This window comes from Rattus rattus, chromosome 1 (assembly GCF_011064425.1).
Source record: "Rattus rattus isolate New Zealand chromosome 1, Rrattus_CSIRO_v1, whole genome shotgun sequence".
In the NCBI taxonomy this organism is placed as follows: Eukaryota; Metazoa; Chordata; class Mammalia; order Rodentia; family Muridae; genus Rattus; species Rattus rattus.
Window position 1 is genome coordinate 246129425 of NC_046154.1, and position 25655 is coordinate 246155079.

A 25655-nucleotide genomic window follows, 5' to 3' on the forward strand; every position below is an offset into this window, starting at 1 on the left:
GGGACTTGGGCAGTCGGTGAATGTAAAAGACAGCTCTAAGGGGGCATCAGCATGTACACAAGGTCTGAGAGGGAGATTCCAATGTGCAAGGCGCTGAAAAACTGAAGTGACTACACTGCTAATGAGCAAGACAATAGCTCAAAGCTGAAGAAGGCAAGAGAGGCAGGATGAAGTGAGACCTGTGGAGCACAGTAAAAATGTGGGATGTTATCCAAATCTGGTAAGCCACTGACCAGCTTTAAATATGAAAATATCAGATTTTTATTTTCACAAAATCTAAAGGATGAACAAACAGGTATGAACACAGTAAGACCATACATTAACAGAGGGGTAAACTGATTAACTCAAGATATACCCTGGATATATAACAATCAGAATAAAATGACAGACTTGTGTGTGGAAAGGAAAGTCCAAGAGGCATCCTGGATCTAGAGCATGAACAAGTGTATGGGAGCCCAGTGTGTACTAAGACGGAGAGGATTTGGGACAGCAACTAAGAGTCCCATCTCTGAAAGGTAACTGATACTTATGTATACTATGTACTATGAGTGTACACTCCAAGAAGCAGTTGCCACTCCAGTATAAGAGAGAAGGAAAGAGGACAGATGGACAAATGGATGAACGAATAAAATTTTACATTCTTATGCAGAGTGTGACTTCAACCAGAGAAGTCAGAAGTACATAAAATCTCTACTACTAGAAAAAAAAATTAAAGAAACCAGAAAACACACTTGTTCCTAACAAACCTCTGGCACCACTATGGTAATTGCCAGTCTCCCTCATCCCCTACAATGATGGAACAACATACACTGATAACCAGAAAACCCCACAAGCAGGTTTTCCTCACCCAACACTTTGTAACCTAATGCTCTCAGAACACTTACACTTAGTATTCTTAATTAATACATATTTTATGCCTAAGAAACCACACTGTAAAAACATATCTCTCTTAAATATTTTAAAACATAATCTTCTTGGATGATTCTTCAAACTAGGCAATACACTATAAACTATTAAAGAACAAACCATCAAGTGTTAAGGGTACCTTTAAGATCCACTTCAAAGTATACAAATATAGGTCTGTTCAACTATTTTTAGCCTGTCCTGGTAAGAATCTTATGTCTTCTTAAAACTGGGACACTGCTGTGTGTTTTGAGGTTAATGTGACTGGTTGAATGAAATGCATGACTTAGGGGTCCATTTGCAAGCAGAGTTGTATATTCTTTGGATCTGATCTTCTAACTTTATCTACACACTGTAACTGTTATATCTGAAATAACTTAAGTCAGCTAATTCTTTGATCATGAAGATAATATTAACAAGTTTAGGGACAAGTCCCCTGCCTTCTGGTCCTAATGCAAGAAAGTAAAGCATGTAGCAGAGAAGTTTCTGAAGACAGCTGCACTGGGCAATCACTGCATAAAGCATGTGCTCAGCTGAGAAGGCAAGGTGACAAGCCCCTCCACCTGAACCACCAGAGTAAAACTATCACAGAGGAGACACCTGGCCCTGCATGTAGACACTGAGCTCACTGTGCCTCACTGTGTCCTTGATATGTCCCAGTTCCCATCCTCTGCTTTGAGAACTTTGCTCCCTCAGTCTTTCATCTACAGAAAGGTCCATTTTAAGTAAAAATCAACTATTTGTACTTTCTCTAATAGTCTGCAAAAACTTGCAAAGCAAGTTGTTTTGATCAATTTCTTCTTGATGAGTCAACACTACTCTTTTCTGTCAAAAAGTTTTCATTTCTAGGACCACTTTGAGTAGGAAATCCAGCTGCTAACTATTCAACACTCCATTGGTCTAGGTCTGTAACTGTTGGCTAGTTACGGTCTGTGAGGAAATTGGGAGGACTTTTACTGCACCCGTATACTATGGAGGTGCCATTCTGTATAAAATCTACAAATTCTTCAGTAACCCTAAACTCTGCCTCAGTCATGTTCATTCACATCACATGGTCCTCAGACCACAAAACTACAATTGTAAGAAGTCAATGTCTTTTAGATTTTGAGTGCTTCGATTTAACTTTACAAAATCTTTACTCTGAGTACCTATGTAATAAAGTAACCGGTGCTTTATTCAGATACCATAGTTTAAGTGTTTAAGTTTTAACAGTTTAAGTGTTGCAAGCTTTGGTGCAAAAGCCTAACACAAGTAGCAAAGACAAATCAACCAATGAAAACTAATCTTGAACTGCAGTATGATGCTGACACTTCCTACTCTAGAGATACTAATATCTTTAACCTAAAAACTAAACTGAATAAGCCCTAGTTCATTCATCGAAGCACAGCTCTTGACCAAGTGTAGGCTCCTCTTTTGAAAGCCTTCCTAAGTACATTAACACAGTACCTAATACAGTTCACATAGTGACATATTTTTGTAAAATCTTAAGTGTGTTAATGGCTTAAATATTCACCACTATGCTAAGCAAAACATCTAGTTAAATTTGTCTTAGGTCTTTACATCAACTTTATAGCTTCTTTAACTTATTAACTATGCTTTCTAAATGTTGCCTTGAATGCTACAGTGAAAATGCCCTACTTTATATTTACATTTCTGCATGAATACAAACTCTCACTAAAGTAGAAAATTCTTCACTCACAATATTCTTGACCTGTGGTAATAAACACAAAATAACAGAGCTTCGAGTTAAGTACTCAATGCATATAGACAATAAAGGAAACCTACTTTAAAACAACTAAGCCCACATTACCCCTTTCTCCTCTGGTCCTACAGTTAAAACTAATCACTTTGTTCTTTAAAAGCTTCTAGGCACAAAATAGATAATGGAGTGCTGAATAAAAGGAAAGAACAAAAACACATGACTTGCGCACAGGACAAGTGATCTAAATCACTTGAGTACATTTCCATACAAACATTTCATTTTCTACTTGCAAAGTCACCTAACTGGTTTTATGTACCAGCAGTAAGCCTATACCACATCTTTTTTTTCCTCAAATGTAATTGTAACTAAGTTCTGAAAGAACTATTACCTAGCTTTTTCAGTACAAAAAGCATGAACTGACATAAGCACACACTGAAGAGATCTTTAAGTTGTTATACCTTTAGCCCAACACACTGGAAATGGACTACAGCCGCTTTTCTCCATATAGACGGCACCTGTAGATCTCAGGGCCTCTTGGCCTGCCCGTTCCAACAACATACACCCAATCCTATCAAGATCAAGCCAGGAGTCCGCACACAAAGTCCCAGTTCATCGCTCCGACAGCATTTGCTTGGATCCAAAGCAAGACTAAGCTTCCCCTGTGCTCCTTTTTTTCAGAGCCTGAAGCACGGTTTGAGAGGTGCTCCTTCTGTAACAGTTTCCAGCAGCTCCACGGTGGCCTCTCAGTTACTGAATCTTCTGCTTCCGAAATCTGAAACACAGACCGTCCTGGCCAGATTAAGCCAATGAACAGGATAAAACCAGCTAGTCATGAGACCCCATGGATCTGGGTTCCTAGATTCATTCAGGGAAAGGGAGAGGGGGAGGGAGAAAAGGGAGGAAAAAAGAAGTCCCAGAGCCAGCACCTTATGAATATGCTAATCTCGCCCTTCTGTTCACTTCATCTGGCCGACTTCTGTTTACAAAATGACAGTCGACTCTAAAATTGAGTAAGCTGCAAGCAAATCCAGTCTGACCCAGATCAACTGTCCATAGATGGTTCCTAACAATTCCTGTCTACAGAATCATACCTTTGGCACTTTACCAGTTTTATTCTGGGCTTAGACTAAAAATAATTAACTTGATGAAATACATTTTGAAAAAATGATCACAATCAAAGAAAAGAATTAAATGTGGAGGGGAATGACCTACATGAGCCCAAACTCCTCAGAGGTAAAGTATTTTCCCTCACTGATACTTTTACAATGCACCTTTACATACACGTAGATTATCTAGAAAACATAAACCAGAACTTAAAGGTAGCCAATTTACTTTAAAATATGCTTAAAGAATAATGAGATACAAAATTTTTTTCTAGCTTCAAGTATGATTTCTTTTTCTAGCCTCAAAAGATGAGTACTATCTCACACTGAAGTAGGACAGAAACTACTCTCATCGTTTACATTAGCAACTGTTTTTAAATGCAAAAATCATGACAAAAATCAGGCTATTTGAACACATTCCACATAAGCATCAGGACAGCAGGTAAGGGGTTAATTCCTTGTCCTTCAAGTATATGTGGTATATACTCAAACTCCACAGTTCATGCTTGCCTGGTATGTAGGTGACTCAGCAGTCACACAATCCCACAAACAGCCAAACTCAAGCACCTTTACTGTGCAAAAGGCCAAGGTTTTTCTATTAATTTGTCAACTTCAGAAATAAGGAGCTGAGCAAATACTTAGAACAAGAAGCATGTTTGTACCCAGCAATGCCCAGGACAGTTTTCTTCACTCCCATCACCTAATGAGATGATGCCTTTGACTCCAGGCTCCACTCAGACTCTAAACAGCTGTTAGAGCTCCAAAGGCCATTCCTGAGCCACCCTGAAAACACATTATTCCCAGGCATGAACTATGGTCCTAGGCAACACAAAAAAGAAAGGGCTACAGAAAACATTTCAAGCAGGCTAGAAGAACAGAAGAAGCCAGCAAGAGAGCCACCAGATCCAAAACGATATCTTGGGCAGTACCCCCTCACTATAGACGAGGAAGGGTCACAGAGGACTACTGCCATCCAGTAAGAAGTAAGCACACTAAGCAAGACCACCATCTGCCTTACCACATGAGCATGGCCATCACCAATAAATGCACAAGTCATTCAAGTCAAGGGTGAGTCTATTAAAAACTTATGACTCTCAGAAACCACCACCAGCTACTCCTACTGCCAGACTACACTCCACACCCACTGCACTAACTGTTACCAGACACCTTCAGAGCCAGAGCAGCAAGACTGCAAAGCCTCCAACATGAGAGCACAGACACTGAAGGTGAGGCCCTGCTAGGATGGAGGACCACATGCTCAGCTCTGATACAGGGACTCTGAGTCACCCATCCAATCCAGGAATCATTTGAGCCTAACTTGCTAACAGCCCAGGGACTCCCAGAACAAAATAAAGAGTGGTCCAGGCAAGGGATGAGGAGGATGGAGCTAAAACACTGGCAGGAACAGTAGAGGGGACAAGTAGAACCCCGAGAGAAGGGAATAGGAAGAAAGGGCAGGATGAACCCAGTTTCTGGTTTTAATTCATGGATGGGGTTCTCTCTACATCCTCTCACTAATTTAATTTATTTACTATCCAAATATTCTCACCTCTTAATGTGTAAGTTCTTAAGAGGTGGAAAAACCAGGTATGAAAGATGACTGATTTCTACAGTTACTCAGAGCAAATGACTAAAGGTATGCCTGGTACTCACTGAAACTGAGGCAGTAGTTACAAACCCTGAGAACCCATTGGCCCGCTGAGGATCATGGGGTCAGCTGACAGCTGGAAAGGGGGTGGGGGAGGTGCATCACCAGCAATCAAAAGGACTACCTTACCTTTTTCTAAAAATTGTAGTTACAGTTAGGCATAGTGCTGTAAACCTTTAATCCCAATGCTTGAAGAGGCAGAGATAGGAGGATCTGTAAGTTCAAGGCCAGCCTGATCTACACTGAGAGATCCCATCTCAACAAACAAAAACATATAGTTACAATCAAAATAATACTCCTTAGTCTATGACATAATCCCAGAGAGGGTTTTGATGATTTAGAGAGGTCAAGCATTTTTAAAAACAGACATAGATCATAATGAAACCTAAAACAAAGCATTAAGAAGTCCTCTGCAGGGTTGGGGATTTAGCTCGGTGGTAGAGCACTTGCCTTGCAAGCGCAAGGCCCTGGGTTCGGTCCTCAGCTCTGAGAAAAAAAAAAGAAGTCCTCTGCTCTCTATCTTTTATACAGAGCCAGCATTCACTGAAAAATTTCTGTGCTGTTCTGATTAATGTTTAGTATTAGCATAATTAAATACAACTCTAGTAAATTCTCCTTCACAAATAAACCCACTATATTAAAATTTACAAGAAAAAGATAATACTTTTGTAGAACACCAAAGCCCTCCGTCCCTAGTCACTGTTGTCTTCTTGCTTCAAAGGGATCTGTCAGTAAACTTCAGAATGCAGCCAGTGTCTATGCGCTTCTCATTGACTACTGCTCACAATCTGATTCAGACCCCTGCAGGACTACAGCTGTAGCCTGCTTCTTCAGATTCTATCCTAAACCTAGCTGCTGCTGCTGCTCTGAAAGAGCAAGCATATCATTTATTCCTCTATTTGAAACCCGGTCAACATACGCACCAAAATATTTAGCAGAGTATGCAAAGCCCTGTGTGATATGGCTCACCTGCCTACACCTTCATCTCATAATTATCTTTCTCTTGGTTTCCACAGCACTAACCACTGCACTGGCTTTTCTACTGCTCTCTGCACATCTCAGTACCTCTGTACTGCCTGCCCCTCCTCGATGTGGGATAACCTTGCCTCAGCTTTTACAGCCATGCCCTTTCCCTACAGTGTCTTGCTCAAATATCACCTACTCAATGTGTTCTGTCCTGAGCACTCTATCTGAAATTACACAGCCTATCTACTTTTCTACTGCATTTTCCCACAGGGTTTACTGACACACAGTTTATTGCTCAATTGCTCCACTACAAGCAAACTCTGATCGGAGGAAAGTAAAGGTGTGTGTATCTATTCCAGCGTAATCTCCAGCATCTTACTATATACATAGCAGCTACTACAGAGGTGTGGAAGTCATGTTCCACCCATCCTCCTTTTGCATCAAGGCAATAAGAAAATGGTGAGGGAATCTGTGTTTTTTTTATCCTAGCCCACAGAAAATGTACAGTATAATAATATACCCTAATGGTAAATCCTATCTCCATCGTGGACACCATGTCACCTCCAGGTCCCACTGGTCAGAAGCTGATGAACAGTTACAGAATGAATATTTAAAAAAAAAAAAAAAAGCAACATAGAGCCTAACACAAATGTGACTGTCTCTCGCCTACCCAGTACATCACAGGTAACTGAAGAAGTACCAACTGCAAAACTGCACTAAAACCATCAGGCTAGTGAGCAATGCGATTAGCATGATCAGTATGCAGGAAGGTAATTCTAGAAGCCTTCAAATGCTGTACACAATCTGTCCAACCTGGCTTGCAAGTCACTGCGAATGAACTCTTTTTTAAATTTTTATTTATTTTTAATTGTGTGTATTGTATGTGTGCAGGTTTTCACAGATTCCAGCAGGTACCAGAGCCCTGGGAGCTGGAGTTATTGGCAGCTGTGAGCCACCTGATATGGGTGCTGGGAACTGAACTCAGGTTCTCTACAAGAGCAGTATTGAGCTCTTAACCACTCAGTCATCTCTCCAGCTCAGAATAAACATTTTAACAAATGAACTGTTATAAATGTCGACAAAAGCATATCATAAAAATAAGAAACTGGCTTTTACGTTCTTATAATGCCACAGTAGCTTTATTTAAACACATCAGAATACTTTTGGAAACAATAAAAAATAAATAAATATTCTTTATCAGCTGACTAGAGGAATATCTAGAAAAAAATAGTATTCCGGCAAATAGACTTACATGTACATTTCTAAGTCTGTGACCTATGTTTGTATGAGGAATTGAACATTTAAATAAATACGCTTCCAATTAGCATCCAGTATTGATAATATATGGCAACTTTTCAGTGCTAGAAATCTCATTCTAAGCTTACATCTATTAAGATTACTAATTATTGGGCTGGTGAGATGGCTCAGCAGTTAAGACCACTGACTGCTCTTCCAGAAGTTCTGAGCCCAATTCCCAGCAACCACATGGTGGCTCACAGCCATCTGTAATGGGATCTAATGCCCTCTTCTGGTGTGTCTGAAGACAGCTACAGTGTACTCATATAAATAAAATAAATAAATCTTTTTTAAAAAATGATTACTAATTATCATTTCTCTCACTGCGTATCATTGTTTCCACTAAAAAATAATTTCCTCAAAATTAGTCCGTCAACAAAAATTATGGCCTGATAGACATTAAGGTTCTATTAATGGAAACAAAGACTATAACACCTTCTGAAAGCAAAGACAACAAGCAGCTTCCTAGAACAACAAACTCCCTGCCAACTTTGAAACAACTGCTGTACCTCTCTTCGGTCATGCTGCAGGAAGCTGGAGAAGGCACTCAATTTATAACAACTACCCGTGAGACAAAGAATCCTCACCAGCAGGAACCTCAGTTTCAGTGTTTGTAGAACAAGGACACTGCTAATACCCACCCTCTAGCCAGCACTGACTGCAGGCCAGCCAGCCACAACACTAATATGAATACCAAGCTACCCCTTGCTATGTGCCAGACCTTGCTCAGAGCACTTTTAAAATGTCTGCTCACCTCATTTTCACTAACAACCCAAGGAGGCAGATACTATCACCCCATTACCACCACCACAACCTCAGCTTCACAAATGAAGAAACTAAAGCAGAGAGGTCAGTCAGTGTACAGCAATACCTAGGAATTGTGGCCCCCAATCTGTGTTCTTTCCCAATCGGCAGCAATGCTTGTGGCAGTTTTATCAACTAATACTCATACAGCTACAAAGATACTATTACAAACCCTATGACACTAACAACTGAAGAGAGAAACTGGACAGCTCATCCACTATTAAACTACTATTTAGCAGCCTAATGGGAATACTCAAATGCACCAAACCATCAGAAAGCAGGCAAAATACACAGAAGCCATCACCTACAGCATAGCCTACCCCAAAAACTACAACGATTTCAGAGAAGAGGCCAGAAATAGGCTCTGTACCCAGGGTTCATTTCACCTACAGAGGACAAGTGAATAGTGAAGACCAATGGAACAAGAAGGAAGAGAACAAACACAGGCTTCTTCTACCCTTTCAGAGTATCTGGCATCTAACACTTGTTGTTTCAAGTGTCCTGCTGTCTGCTTCTTCTGTGTTTGTGCAAAGACCCTAAATAAGCACGAGACCTCAAAAGAAATAGGACAGAAGTTCATAGCTCACAAAGGTAACAACTTGAACCAGAGTGCTCAGAGCCCTGAAATATGAGAGACAGAGACACCCTTAACTGGTGCCCCAAGTGTGGGGCTTCAGCCTCGGAGGAGATAGGAAATTGTTTCTTTAAATAGAATGAAAAATAAGAATTCAGTACTCTCAACCCAAGGAGTTGTGACCATAAGAGAGAGTAAAATAGAATGGTTCCTCCCAGTCCTCTGGGACAAAGAAAGCATTTTATACAAGTAGAGGTGTTTTCTAAGATCCAGAGTAGCAAAATACTAGAGCAAACAGCTCTGTGGCTTTGTACAAGTGACTATAAAATTAAATCCTTGATTTCCTAAACTAGAAAACATTGATGTTGAAAATTGGAAACACATAGGAGCTAATGTAGCTAAAAGCCCATGAAAGGAGGGATAAAATCCCTGTCAATTATTTTGTAAGATAAACTACAGTAATATATTACTTGAACCTCCTCAGGAAGATCATAAAGAGAAAATTTTAAAATCCTCTGCCAGACACATTTTGACAGGTCTTGGCAGGGCAGATCAAGTAAACCCTGGGCCATTCAAACAGAGGGCTCCAAGCCCTCTGGCTGAGCTGCACAAATTGACAGGCCCTGGCTTCATGGCCCTTCCATTGCCCTACCAATGTCCTTCCCACTGAGTCTAACACCTGAATGTGGTTGGGCAACAGTTATTACCCACTCTTGTCCACCCTTAGACTCTAACAACCCCAAGACCCAACACCCCAAATGAGCACTAGAGTTCAACAGTCCCAGAGCTTGGGTTTTTTTTTTTCCCCTCACATTGGTAATAATCCAGTGTGGATTGATCAACAGCCCCTTTGAGGGAAAAAATTAAAACAGGTCCAACTACTAGTACAAGAACAATTCTAACTAGGGCATATAGAACCTTCCGGTAAAATTTGAAAGTTATATGATCTCAGATATATATTAGATAGATAGATGGATATAGATATAGATATAGATATAGATATAGATATAGATATGATATAGATATAGATATAGATATAGATATAGATATAGATGCTGCTAGGAAAATGAATGGGGAGGAGTGTTTCAGACAAGACTGCCTGATACTATGATTTCCTCAAGGACATTACATTATTATACTTGACTTAAAAACTATGTTTTCTTTATTCCTTCACGACCTGATATTGACCAGCTAAAGAAGAACTTGGTAGACAAGACTGAAGAAACCGGGGACAGCCAGAGTGGTCAACACCCCTGACCCCCAGGAGAATGAAAAAAGCCAAGAGGCAGAAATGAATGTTTAAATCACAGGCTCAACTGTTTAAAATTGCCATAAATTTTGAAGATTGAAAATCTTATGTAAATAGTCATAGGTTTAAATCTTTAAAAATTAATGACCATTGTTAATTATGTTTTAATTATTTAATTAATTATTTGGTTTGTTTTTTTGTTTTTTTGTTTTTTTTTTTTGGTTCTTTTTTTTGGAGCTGGGGACCGAACCCAGGGCCTTGCGCTTCCTAGGTAAGCGCTCTACCACTGAGCTAAATCCCCAGCCCCAATTATTTGGTTTTTTAAGTTTTGTGCTAGTCCTTGGAAAGACATAAATGATCAGACTCTAACAAGGGAAGAAGTTAGAAGAGGCTCACAAAAGCCCATGCTCTACTGAAGGCATGTTTTACAAAGTATTCCAAACTTGTAGTGTAAAATCGGTAGTAGGTCTCTTGACATCTGGAACTAAGGCTGTCGGTGACTGAGGCATTTGCTGTTAAGTGTGCACAGTACCCTCCCTGACTAGTCAGCTGTAGAGTACTGACCCAGGGATGGCATGGGGCCCTAGGGGCTACAGGAAAATATCATTGTGTCATATCTGGAACTTTACTTTTTCAAACAGCTCTTTACACATTTCCTTTCTAGGAATATGTAAAGTCCCTGTTGTTTCCCTAACTTATTAGCTTATTCTTCCTCTGGGGACAATAATGGCCCTACTTACATTAGCAAACACTTTAAGGAATTCTGCAATTTATGAAATATTAATCAATGTTATTAGAATCTCTTTTAATTCACAAGGTTAAGCTACTATGGAACAACAACAAATATTTTTAAAAATAAAACCCACCTAAATCTTCACATATTATGCCACATTTAGCCATGCTAACTTTAATTTTTTTCCAACAATGTTTCTGCTGCTGCCCAAAAACATTTGCCCTAAATGAGACACAGAAACTAATCAATGGAAAGGGCCTGATATGCTAATACCAGGATGAGGTTATGCTTTTTCCTTTCCAGAAAATGAATAAAGTCCCAAATGGCTCCCACTCCAATACACCTAAGATAGCATCCCAAAGACCACTGGACAAATAAAGTATCTGAAAATGGACAACAAACCCATCAAGAGTGAGATGTCCCCAGAGGAAGAGTAAGCTAATAACTTAGGGAAACAACAAGGACACAATATTAGTGACCTAAAAATATGATGCTGCTATGTTATCTGACTATATGTTAATTCTCAAGCTTGTCAATGAAGAATCCAAATGCTTTTTGTCAGGGGGACATAAAAGGCACACCTGTAATAGGAGACAATAAAGTATTATTTTGCCATGCTAACCATTGTTTTTAGGCTTTTTTTATTACTAGTTCCAGAAATGATTACTGAACTACAAAGGAAGGTTCAAAAATGGCCTGTATGATTAGTAAAACTACTTATATTACAACAAAAATATTAGCAAAAATTAGTTGAGTGGGTAAATTAAGAACCATAGTCTAACAAAATACTACTATAAATTATTTGTTATTCAACATAATCTTAGTTGTCATCAATTTCCTGGCATGTGTTCTCTTAATGTGTCAGATTTTTCTTATACTACCTATGGTCAAAGCAGTGATATGCATAAAAAGATAAAACAAAATCTCTCAAGTGACCTTGGAATGGCCATAATGGCTAAGGTGGCTTTTCCTTTTCCCTGGTCCTCTGTTGGCTATTCTTTTAATCTTTTTTTTTTTTTTTTTCTCGGAGCTGAGGACCGAACCCAGCAAGCACTTTACCACTGACCTAAATCCCCAACCCTCTCTGCTGGCTATTCTTATATTGTTATAGTCACCTATATTTGTTACAGTAGCCAGGCAGGCAATGCATTCAACCTTCGTATCTATTACAACCACAATTTTCTCTTTAAAAAATAAAAAAGGGAATGTAGAAGTCATAGAGGTTCTTGTGCTCACGGATAACACTATAGGAACCAGGAATGTTAAATACACAGGACTGCTCCTTCAAAGAAAGGATTCATAACCTGTTAGCTGCCCAGAAGAATGGAAGCAGATGTGGTTAACAATCTGGTGACCTTTGTGTTATCTCTGTAGCAGAGCCCACACCAGATCTTCCTCCAGACCCTTATAATGAGCTTGTCAACATAACTTTATGGAAGATAACACACGTACTTTTTTATAAAGAGTTGATGCAGTCATGTCTTAAGCTTTATTGTGCACACAGGATTAAGTTAATAATTATCACCAGGAAAGTTTTCACCAAAATGTGCTATGCTTAAATATGCCTAAAATAAACCACTCAAAATCAGACGCTCAGATCATTACTCCTGAAGATCACTCTGCTGGCCATGGTGGTCACAGACACAGAGATACACACAGACACACAGTCAGACACAGATGGTCAGACACACATACACTAGAACTCTGGAATACTGATGTAGCAAACCCCTAATGACTTGCCACAAAGCCTAATGACCTGAATTCAAACCTGAGATTTACATGGTAGAAGGAGAGACCTGACTCCAGCAAGTTATTTTCTGACCACACACAAACCACACCATACATATGTGAATTCACACACATATGCACACAAGTAAACGAATATTAAAATTTTTTTGGCAAAGTCTCACTATAGAAGCAAAGCTGTCCTGGAACTTGCTATGTGGACCAAGCTAATCTCTATTTCCTAAATGCTGTGATTAAAGATGTGCTCTACTACATCCAGCTCTTAAAAAAAGATAAAAGAAAAAGAATGGTTTTAACCCAATGAATCATCTTTAAGATTAAGGTGTAACCTATACATAAGTTTATTTGTAATACTGACACAGGAAAAGCAACCTCCAAGCTTCAGTGGAAGAAAATGAAGATTACAGTATGAAATGAAGTAAATGGCAAAGAAAAATGTTCATTACTGATAAATATAGCATGATATAACCAAAGAATAAGGTAGCTCCCATAACTAAAATAATTGTGGGAAATCTGCAAATCAAGCACAGCACATCAATCATGCTAGGTACTTGCTTTACCTGATCTACAAAAAATATAAGAGAGTAATAAGTAAGGTATGATTTGCTGGTGTGTTGCCATCAATAAATGCATACACACACACACACACACACACACACACACACACACACACACACAAAGAACTCTGCTAAGAGGTTATAAAAATAGAATTGAAATTCCACCTAGAGAGAATCTAGAGGGAGAAAACCAGGTTGGGAGTTATAACAAAATTCATAGCCACTGGAGTTTCAGGTCATTGTATTTTCTATTCAACATAACAAAATGACATAAACACTATGCAAAAGAAACACTGTGCAGTAAAAGCTCCTCTGGCACTTAGAAAGTAATAGTGCCTTTGTAACAGGAGTCAGTTAACAAGTTCAAATGAGAATGGAAAACCTTAGAATAACATGTAACACCAAAACCTTTTGCAGTTCCTGCAGAGGCACAATCCTGAAAGAATACACGGGAGGGAAAGTCTTGAGGAAAAGGAGGAACACCAACCGCCGACTTCTTTAACTTAAGCCAGGGACATGCGCAAATCCTTCCTGATGTAACAGGGAAGAAGTCAGGTAAAATCAAATGCAGTATTCTGCTCTGGAGCATGATGCACAAACAACAATGAGTTGTGAGTACTGTCTTTACTTTTTAAAAACTGGATTCTTAGCCAAGCATGGTGCTGCACACCTGTAATTCCAGCAGTAAGGAAGCTAAGGCAAGAGAATATAGAGTTCAAGGATAGCCTGGCCACAGAGTCACTGTGAGAGCAGCCTGAGCAATACAGTGAGACCCTGCCTTAATGATAATGATAGAAGTAAATAAATAAAACTATGGAATCTTGTTCATCATAAATTTTTCATATTTATTTTTCAATTTAAAAAACTTGCTATATAGACTGATTACTGGGGTTGTTTTTTTTTTTTAGGTGTTTAGTTTTTGCCTGCTAAGGGGGTGTATAAGACAACCCTAGACCCACCCTTCCCACACAAGACTCTCTACAACCCTGTGAAAAGATGCTGTGGCAGTTCATATTCATTGTCAACTTGACAAGATTTAGTATCACCATAAAAACACAGCTCTAGGTTATGTCCATCAAGGTATTTCCAGAACTCTAGTAACAAAAGCATTACTGACTTATAGCTGAAAAATAATTCAAAGGGAGACATTCTAGAAGGGAACAAAAAATGTTTAAAAAAACCCATATTCCACTCTTATTTGTCTTCAATAGTTTTAAGGCAGAGTTGAAAAACTTTGTAAGTCTAGCAAATCTTAAGGACCAGACCTATTCAGGAACTGAGTCAGATCCTAGGTTTAAAAAAAGATTATTCACCAGAGTCTGTTTAAATTTCTTGTCAGCTTAGTATTATGAATTCCAGCACAATTAACATTTTCTGTAAAGGATAACACTGCTTTTATAAAGACATGTTTCAAATATGAATGTTAAGATTGCAATAAACCACGCTTAAGGCCTACATTAGTAAATCCCCTGTTTAGTGAGGAGGGAGGCAGGCCTTGGCAGGCCCATGCTGAGATACCAGGTGTAGTATAGAATAAAGTTTATTTAGGGCATGGGAAGGGGAGTTGAGAAGGGAATAGAAACAGAGAAAAGAGAAAGGCAGAGACAGACAGATGGAGGGAGGGAGAAAGAAGAAGAAAGGTCAGCCAGGAACACATAGAGAGAGGGGAGAGGGGAAGGAGAGAAAGGGAAAAAGGGATTAGCAGGGATTAGGAAGAGAAAAGGATCAGAGAGTGTGAGGAGGGGCTAAATAGCCCCTTTTCTAGCTAGCCAGGCTGTCTTAGTCAGGGTTTCTATTCCTGCACAAACATCATGACCAAGAAGCAAGTTGGGGAGGAAAGGGTTTCTTCAGCGTACACTTAAACATTGGTGTTCATCACCACGGGAAGTCAAGATTGGCACTCAAGCAGGTCAGGATGCAGGAGCTGATGCAGAGGCCATGGAGGGATGTTACTTACTGACTTGCTTCCCCTGGCTTGCTCAGCTTACTTTCTTATAGAAACCAAGACTACCATCCAAGGGATGGCATCACCCACAATGGGCTGGGTCCTCCCTCCTTGATCACTAATTGAGAAAATGCCTTACAGCTGGATCTTATGGAGGCATTTCCTCAAGGGAGGCTCCTTTCTCTGTGATAACTCCAGCTTGTGTCAAGTTGACACACAAAACCAGCTAGTACACAGGCCTACCTGGCTAAGGCTAGGTAACTGTTGGGCAGAGCCTAGAAGGAATGACAACAGGATCTTTGTCAGTTTAAGGCTAGTATGTTCTACCTTAGGGAATTCCAGGCTAGCCAGGACTACATAAAAAACAAAATCAGGGGCAGCAACTAGCTGAAAGGGTTGTTGTTAAGGACTTTTGGACCTTGGAAAAGAATCTTAATGAGGGGAGGGACTGTCTATATTGTGCTGTACTGAGGACAGGTCTGAGGGGTAATATCGTAATTGCTTAGCTGAGGTGGGAAGATGCCCACTGTGAGTGGCATCATTCCTAGGCCTAAGAGTTCTAAACTGTAAAAGTGAGTTGGGCACTAACATACACACATTAATTCAGTGCTCTCCAATGTAAGTGACTAACTGATTCCAAGTTCTTGGCCAATGATGCACTGAAACCTGGAATTATAGGACAAATAAACTCTTTTCTCTCCTAAACTGCTTTTGTTGGCATATTTTATCACAGCAAAAGGACATTAAATGACACTGAGGAAAAGACACAGACTATAAAGCTTGATATTTAAACTAGGTGTTCACAGAGAGAATCCTGAAGACAGAAAACCAAAAATTAGGTTGGTATCTGTTTCACAGTACTGGGATCAATCTCAAGGTTTCATGAATGTTAAGCAAGTAATCTAAAGTATGTTTTAAGGCATTTTATTTAAAATCTGTTAAAAGACTTTCCAAGCATAAGAAATAAACACTTTTTACAATTATGTTTTACCTTTTTCCTTTCTTTTTTCTCTAAAGTGTGTTGGGGCACTGAGACAGTTGTCTCATGCAGCCCAGGCTGGTCCCAAACCATTAACTCTCCAGTCTCCAACTATAGGAGTGTGCCACTAAACGCAGCTCCCGACTCCCAGCCCTGTCTCTATGTCTGCGCTGTTCTGCATTTATGCTAACCTTTCAAACAAAACAGGCCATAATGCATCCTTTTAGAAGGCATTTTAAATGATGCCTAACTTACTGTGTGCAGTACAACAATAACACACTTAATCCAACAGGAATCAATATAAAATGTGTGGTCATTCCACCCTAAAACTGCAGTCAATGACAACTACAGTGACTGCCACTTGGCAGAAGCAACTGTCAAATCTTCAGAGTTAAACATGCTTTAAGTTTTCTAACTAAGAGTAATGCAGTGACCTCCAGGGGAAAATACCCTGATATAATATGACAATGAACCATGTAAAGTAGGATGAACCTGTCATCACCTTCTGTTTCCAAATACCAACTGTCCAAGAGGCTATCAGCAAGTATCTACTATACATCACCATATAACTGCATCAAACTACTTTGGTCCCATGTCATTATCACGTTATCTGACTCACACTTCGAGGTCATAGTCCACCACAGAAAAAAAGAATCAAGAACTGAGTAATGGACTTACTGATTGATAGTTACCTATTTTAAAACAAATGAGCAAACATTTATTTGCCTGTTTTGTGTGTTTGTGAGTATGGGTAGGTGTTGTGTTGCGGTGAGCAAAGTAATGTCAGTGTAGAGATCAGAAGACAACTTTAGAACTCTGTTCTCTTCTACCATGTGAACCTAGATCAAATTCAAGGTTGTCAGCCTTGGTAGCAGATACTAGGATTATAATGTATACTACCACACCCAGACATTGCTCTCTTTTTTTAAAACCTTGCTTCTCGGGTAGAATTAGCTCCATGATTTCTGACAAACACCAGTACTGAGAAGCAGCAGCACACTGAAGGCACAGGCTTCTCCCTAAGCCTAAGTATTGTCCTCGCTATCTGTTTTACAGGTTCCCCTCAGTACCAGGCAATCACAGATCTGTACTTATGGATCAGGTTTTTGTTTTTTTTTTTATATTTATTTGCATAATTTATTTGTATGAGTGGTCTGTCTGCATAATCAGATCCTATTACAGATGGTTGTGAGCCACTATGTGGTGTGAAATTGAACTCAGGACCTCTAGAAGAGCAGCCAGCACTCTTTTTTTTTTTATCTTTATTAACTTGAGTATTTCTTATTTACATTTCGATTATTATTGCCCTTCCCGGTTTCCGGACCAACATCCCCTCCCCCTCCCCTTCTATATAGGCTTCCCTTCCCCATCCTCCCCCCATTACCACCCTCCTCCCAACAATCTCGTTCACTGGGGGTTCAGTCTTGGCAGGACCAAGGGCTTCCCCTTCCACTGGTGCTCTTACTAGGATATTCATTGCTACCTATGAGGTTGGAGCCCAGCGTCAGTCCATGTATAGTCTTTGGGTAGTGGCTTAGTCCCTGGAAGCTCTGGTTGCTTGGCATTGTTGTTCATATGGGGTCTCAAGCCCCTTCAAGCTCTTCCAGTCCTTTCTCTGATTCCTTCAACAGGGGGTCCCTGTAGCAGCCAGCACTCTTAACTGTTGAGCCATCTCTCCAGCCCCAGGGATCAGTCTTAATAAACAGAAATCACCATCACTTGGTGGTGTTCCTTGATTTGTAGATTTATCCCTTCTGTCATCTACCGTCAACAGTTAACTACTCACTGTACCTAAGTTGGTTTCATGTAGGGCTGTACTAAATTTGCTCATTTACCAAGTAATGGGCATCTGAACTGTTCCCACTGACTAGGAACAAAACTGCTACAAATCCTCCTATAGAGAGTTCTGTTGTGAGCATGTGTTTTCATCTTTCTTGAGGAAACACCCAGGAAGAGGGCTGCTAAATCATATAACAAGTATTATGTCCAACTTATAAGAAACCATTTTACAAACTGTCTCCCATAGCAAAGCGTCAGGGTTTTGGTTATTTGTTTATTTATTTGGACATTTGTCACTTGACAGTATCACCCTGTTCAGTTTTAACATAGCCAGACCTCACTGAAATTACAATCTGCCTCTTCTAATAGCTACTAATGTGAAATACCCTTTTCTGTATTATTGTCATACACATGAAATGGAAGAAGTATCCATTAATCTTTTAACCATCTTTAATTGAATTTTTAATTGTCCTACATTTAAAACTTTTTTTTACTTATTACCATCCTGTGCATATGTGCATAACCACCAGCTTGTGGAGGTTAGAGAACAACCATGCAGTTGTTTCTTCCCTCTAACTTTACATGGCTCTAGGTATCAAACTGGGATCATTAGATCATGTATCTACTGAACCACCTCACTGGCCCCAACCATGTTTTTAAGAGTTTAAAAAAAAAAAAAAAAAAAAAAAAAAAAAAAAAAAAAAAAAATGTTCAAGCCAAGTGGTGGTACATGCCTTTAACCCAGCACTCAGAAGACAGAGGTAGGTGGATCTATGAGTTTGAGGCCAGGCTGGTCTACAAAGTGAGTACCAGGACAGCCAGGGATACACAGAGAAACACTGTCTTGAAAAATCGAAAAGAGAAAAAGAAAAGAAATGAATAGAATTTGACAATGAAGTGTCTCCTTGCCATTGTACAGCACTGCTCCAAATAACTAATATGGTAGACTATGCAAAAACAAGTGGAAGGAAAATAAAACAAGTCCCTGCCTTTCTCTCAACCTGAAAGTAAGAATCCTAGGAAATGCAGCCTGCCTACTTCTAGGGTCGGGAAATGAAATTTCTCCACTGTGGCCATTTGTTTTGCTTTTTGAACAAAAATATATATAATCCAAACCAGCTTTAAATTCACTGTGAAGCTGAATGACTTACTGTTTTTTCTACTATTACGACAAACACCTATAAGAAGCAACAAAAAAGGCAACTAAGAAATGCTGAGAGTAGAGAAAGTCTTCTCCAGGAAAAAGCATGTCCACTGGTTATACAATACTAATGCTGAGCCCTGAAAGAAACATGATGCAGATTGAACAGACTGTATTGTGTGTAAACACACAATACACAAGCAACAAAAATTAAAGAAAAAGAGGCCATGAATTTGAAAAAGAGCAAGAGGAGATACACGAGAAGGTTTAGAGGAAAGGAAGAAAAGGAAGAAATGACGCATTTATTTATAATCTCAAAAAAAAAAGGCAAATTATTTCTTTAAAAAGGCAGCAACTCAGGGAAAAGGGTCTACTGTGGCTCACAGTCAGGGTACAGTCAGAGTACAGTCCATCACAAAAGGAAGGCACGGTGGCAGGAGCATGAGGCAGCTGGTCACAATGAATCTGTACTCAGACTCGGACAACTGCCAAGTGTATTGAGCACTTTAATCCCAATGCTCAAGAAGCAAAGACAGGCAGAGCTCTTCAAGTTAGAGGACAGCCTGGTCTACACAGGGAGTGGCAGGCCAGCCAGGACTACCAGTGAAACCCTGCCTTAAAAAACAAAAATTATGGGTAGGGGATTTAGCTCAGTGGATTTAGCTTGCCTAGCAAGCGCAAGGCCCTGGGTTCGGTCCCCAGCTCTGAAAAAAAGAAAAAAAAATTATGAAAAGATGGCTCAGTGGTTAAGATCAGAGGACCTAGGTTCAATTTTCAGCATCTACATAGCAGCTCACAACTGTCTGTAACTCCAGTTCCAAAGGATCTAACACCCTCACACAGACACACATGCAGGCAAAACACCAATGCACATAAAATAAAAATAAATTTTAAAAGAAAAAGAGGAGGAGGAAGAGGAGGAGGAAGAGGGAGAGGAAGGAGGAGGATATAGACAAGGATGAATAATGTGACCTAGCTGCTTTCTCCTTCTTAGTGCTGGTGGGTCTCCAACCTGAGGGATGGTGTGTCATCCATACTCAGGATGAGTCCTCCCTCTTCAGTTACGGACCTTGTAAAAATTCTCACAGACACAGCCAGAGGTATGTTTCGACAAAAACTATAAAACCAATCAAACTGTCACTCCTGCCCATCACACTCCTCAGAATGCTAGGGGTGCAGGATGTACCACCATATCTGATATTTACAAGTATTTGATGAAGATACACTCTCAGTGTGTGTGTACAAACAAGGAACTGGATGTTGTTTGCAAGCTTTACAGAAATAATAATGTATTCAACAAGTCAATTCACTTAAAAAGGAAATGCAAAGTAGAAGTAGTAGCTCGGTAGATGGCACTATTCTCCTATCTGTTAAAAGTATGACCACCACCTGTACATTTGAGTAAGTACAAGATTAAGCTATGATCAAAGACTGGAGAACTTGGCACTGCTGTAGGGAAAGGAACTCTTGCAAATTCCTTAACACTAGACTCCGTTTCTTGTTGATGAAATGAAAACATAAAATCACTACCTTACTGAGAAGCTATAAAGAATTAAATAAAAGCTGAGGAGAAGCATTTTGTATACTACATTAAGAATGTGAGTTCAGCACAGTAGTGAAGACAAACACCTTTCTTCTAGTCTCAGCATGAGGTCAAGGCCAACCTGTTCACAGAGTGAGTTCCAGGACAGCCAGGGCTACACAGAGAAACTGTCTCCAAAAAAAAAAAAAGTGAGTTCAAATCCCAGAACTCCATGTAAAAAGCCAGGTGTGTGGCCCAGAGTGACGGACAGCTCGGTGATGCATACTTTTATCCTGCGACAAGGAAATCAGAAGCAGAAGGATCTCTGAATTGTGAGTTTAAGGCCAGCCAGGACTACATAGAAAGACATAGCTGCATTCAACATGTACACACACCACATAATTAAAAATCAATCTTTTTATTCTTTGGAAAGCCAGATTTGTAGCACAAGCATCTATATGTCCAACAGTCCTTTTGGGACAAGAGGCAAAGACACAAGAATCCCAGAAAGCTTAAAAACCAACTAGTCAGAAGAGAGAAAATTTTAAGCAAGGTAAAACATGAATACTATTGCACATAAGAAATAAGATTCAGGGGTTGGGGATTTAGCTCAGTGGTAGAGCACTTGCCTAGGAAGCGCAAGGCCCTGGGTTCAGTCCCCAGTCCGAAAAAAAGAACAGAAAAAAAAAAAAAAAAAAAAAGAAATAAGATTCAGGGCTGGTGAAATGGCTCAGCGTTTAAGAGCACTGACTGCTCTTCCCAAGGTCCTGAGTTCAATTTCCATCAACCACATGGTGGCTCACAACCATCTGTAATGGGATCTAATTCCCTCTTTTGGTGTGTCTGAAGACAGTGACAGTGTACCCATAACATAAAAGAATAAAAAAAATATATATTTAAAAAAAAGAAATAAGATTCAGAATTCACCTAACACACAAATGGCAGTTATACTGACTATGACTATATATACTGTTCTAGCCATAATTCCTGAAACGCAATGTCATGACTGAAATGTGTGCTCTCCACCTACCTGGATATAAATGGGAAGCTTAAGACTGAGCTCAATACAAGGCCCCACCCATCCATGAATTCTATGCATTCACATGAAAGGAACTGTGGTGTCTGCAATTGCAAAGACTATGTGAAGGCCTTATTTTTAATCATTTGTCTCAGCATTTCAATATAAGCAGTGCTTCTATTCAAAAAAAAGCAATTCATTGGCCTCTGGTTTTTCACCATCTCATCCTTGAGAGTTGGGTTCCCTTGGGGTTCTACAGGGATGCCTGCATACCTCAAAGACATGTTACCATGCCCCGATTGTCCTCTCCAAAGACAAGCATATCAGCAAGCAATTTCCTAAGTTTCTCCTAGAATTCATCTGAGTCTTGGAAATCAAGACTGAGGCAGCACTACAGCACTGATTACTACACCAATGAATTGGCTTGGATACCCCAAGGCCAATGTCATTATTCCAGTAACAAGCATTCTTAAAAAGATTTTCTCATGAAACAAGATATGAAACACGCTTTTAAATTTACCCTTTGGTTACATGTGTTCTAAATGCTCTCTGTTCAAGTCTTAGGACTATAATAAAAAAAAAAAAAGTCATTCATGTTTAATAATGCGAACCTAATCCCCATGTAATCTGGCTTACATTTTGCAAGGGACTGTCTGTATCAAGGCGGTATGGTATACATAATCCAGTGAAAGGACTTGAGTTGGTGAAACCTAACAAGTCACTTCTACAAGCCCAGGCTTTTGCTCCCATTACTTCCCCCACTAAGAAGACCTCTTCTTCAGGGGTCCTCTGGAAGAATAGCCAGTGCTCTTAACTACTAGGCCGTCTCTCCAACCCCTCCTTCTCTATTTTTAAATCTTTGGGGAAATAAAGGCTAGGAGTACACAGCTGCCCACTTTAGGCGGCAGAATGATACAGTATAAGGGATGTGTTCAAAGACAGCTGGAATTCATACACACTGCCAGCTCTAAGATGTATTAGCTACTCATTCTGAGAAAAGCAGCTTCCTCAATTCACACACAAGAGCCATAGTACTATGAACCTTATATGTTGGGCTGCATGCACAGCACCTAGCACATAGAATGACTACACATCTGAGAAGTGGCTATGTCCAGATCATAAGTCTCTCTCATATGCAACTCTACCCCTTTTCTCCAACCTACACACAAACTACTAACAAATCCTACTGCCAAGACATCCTAAGTCCACTTCTTTGATTGCTAGTGCCCTAGCCTATGTCATCTCTGCTATACAACTAATTTCCTTCATAAAATCCCAGTGGATGTATGTTCTCATGAGCTCTGAGTCAGACTTAAACAAGAATGACCAGCTCCATCAAACACGGCACATTCTGTCTGCACTGCTGTTCACTCAACTACAACATTCTTTCAACCGTGGATCTACTTAGGTACTGCCACATCTCTGCCACATCTGGCTCACATCTCAATTAGCAGCAAGGCTTATTGTGGTCATTCTATGTACACCTCAAACCCTAACTACAAACTATAGCATGATTTCCTCCACTGCACTTCCCTCACACACATAACATGGGCTACTCCTTAAGTTCACAGCTTGTCAGCTGCTTTACTTCTCTCTTCAAGACACTCCTGTTTTGTTTTTTGATATCTCTACTTACAGTAATTAGAACCACGGCTGGCACTTAATATGAACTCAGCAAACACATCCTGAACTTAACCAGCTCTTACTGTCACTACAATTAATCCTCCTAGAATAGGCCCATCCCACAGCTCAGTGCATATTCAAGAGCTCCTTCCAGAGAAGTATGAGCTGCTGAGAGCTACCACTAGACAAAAATCTTACTACCTTAAAGATGGGCATACTCTAATTTAATTCTCACCAACTGCAACCAAACCCATCATTCCAGGACCAACCTCTCAATGCTGCAAAGTTTCTCCTTTCCTCAACCACAAACCTTTTGCTACAAGCACATCTGCAACTCCTGGCAATACCTTCACCCACTCTCTAATGATAGCCATATGCCCTGCTTCAAAGAAATGTATGTTTGTACCTAAATTCTACCTCAACTATCCCCTAACTTTCTGCTACTAACATATTAGAGAATCAACAAACCACTGTAGAACAAATGAGGAAACCAACTAATAGAAAAGTAAAATGTTTTGTATAAAATACCACAGTCAATATTAGTAATGCCAAGGTTTGACCTCAAGCCCATATGACTTTAAAATTATGACTTTTTCCTTAGCCACAAGCAAACCAACCCATACCCTACCACGTAAATCCTCACATGACAAACCAACACACCCCAACCTCCTCAACCCTCACACCACAAGTCAACATAGCCCTGTAGAAGAATTTTAATCTAGCATCATGGCTGCTCTGGCAAGGGGTCATATCCAAAGACCTAAGTCTGTCTGATGCAGTTGGAATATAGACAATCCACATACCTTTAATCCCACTGACTGGAATATAGACATGCCCTTAGTACACACCTCTAATCCCAAACAATGTAGGCAAGTTAGTTTGTAGAAGGAAGCAACCATGTTTGTAAAATTAAATGTTTGGCGAGGCAAGATGGCTCACTGGGTAATGGCGCCTATTGCCAAGTCTGATAACCCGAGTTCAGTCCTCGAGACCTATGAAAAGGAGAGAACCAACTTCAACAAGTAACATCTAATTGATGGGCAGGCAAAGTGATGAATCAGAGAAAGATCTGATAGAATGAGTCCAAGATAGGATACTCCCAATACTCACAAGAGCAACACAGGAGAGGCAACTTAAAGAAACAGACCAGAAAGAGAGGCAATAGGAGGCTGGGAGGAGGACAGTTTTACAGAGACAGGTTGCAGGTAAAGACAGAACAAGCCAGAAAATGAGAAGGAACCAGAAGATTAGAACAGCTAGTTTGAGACCAAGCAGGGCAATTCAGTCAGACGCCAAGAAAAGCCAGTTTAAATCAGTCAGTTTAGAGAGAAGTTTGGACCAAAACAGCTGAATTAAACCAGCCAGCCAGTGTTCAGAAAGAGCTAAAAAGAGTGAGTTTATTCACCAGTAAACCTCCAAAATAACAATTACATCTGGCTAATAAAAGTTACTTTTGGGCTGGAGAGATGGCTCAGTGGTTAAGAGCACTGACTGCTCTTCTAGAGGTCCTGAGTTCAATTCCCAGCAACCACATGGTAGTTCACAACCATCTGTAATGGAATCCGATGCCCTCTTTTGGTGTGTCTGAAGGCAACAACAGTATATTCACATACATAAAATAAATTAGTCTTAAAGAACAAAAAAAGAAAAAACAAAACTAAACAAACAAAAAACCAATATGCTTAGAGCCAGTGAGATGGCTCAGCATACAAGAATACTTGTCACTAAGGCTCGTGAGCTAAGTTTGATCCCCAGAAGCCACATGTATAAGAACTGGCTCCCAATGTTGTCCTCTGACCTATACTGAATGAGCGAACATTTTGCAAACATGTATTCACATGCACACTCCCACAAGTGTTCACATACACACACACAATAAGCAAAGAACTCTTCATTCAGTGGGAATGAAAACTAACCTTGGGTTAATAGGCATGATATCACGGATGACACACAGTTCTCACATCTGGCACATGCAGATATAAAACAGACTCCTCCCCTTACTCACAGGAGCAAGAGGAACTGGAAAAACAGAAATAAGATTTGAGACCTTTACACCTAGACTAGAAAACTGAAACTGCATGCATGGGAAAATTTTCTTTAATACAATGAAATAAAACCAATTTGAGGAGACAAGAAATAACTGAGGAGTAAGGTAAACTAACACTCACATGGAAATGGAAGAGGCCGAGAAAAAACCTCCACTCCAAAAATCCTTGCCAATATCACACTTAATAAACTGTGAGTCATTTGAACTCCATGAAGTTTAAGTTTGTTAAAACAAATGTCTGGGGAGGCAATTGGCTCAATGGGTGATGGACTTGTTGCCAAGTCTGAAAACCTGAGTTCAATCCTCAAGACCTACATGAA

The 25655-nt window shown here is 39.9% G+C and overlaps 1 protein-coding gene across 7 annotated transcripts in view; it reads right to left on the reverse strand.

The window, feature by feature from the left end:
- The window catches only part of Ptk2 (protein tyrosine kinase 2), a 202897-nt gene that overhangs the window by 145854 nt on the left and 31388 nt on the right, over window positions 1–25655 (reverse strand). For 5 of the 7 annotated variants that reach the window (XR_004389457.1, XR_004389458.1, XM_032916480.1 and 2 more), the window contains one exon: window positions 3064–3377. The exons of 1 other annotated variant lie outside the window; for it this stretch is intronic. Coding sequence is in view for 3 of the 6 variants with exons in the window: in XM_032916480.1 (XP_032772371.1) it covers window positions 3064–3163 (100 nt within the window). In the remaining 3 variants the exon portion in view is untranslated. Of the gene's footprint in view, window positions 1–3063; window positions 3378–25204; window positions 25308–25655 lie in introns of those variants that run through there. One more of the 7 variants, XM_032916467.1, reaches the window with a different exon arrangement.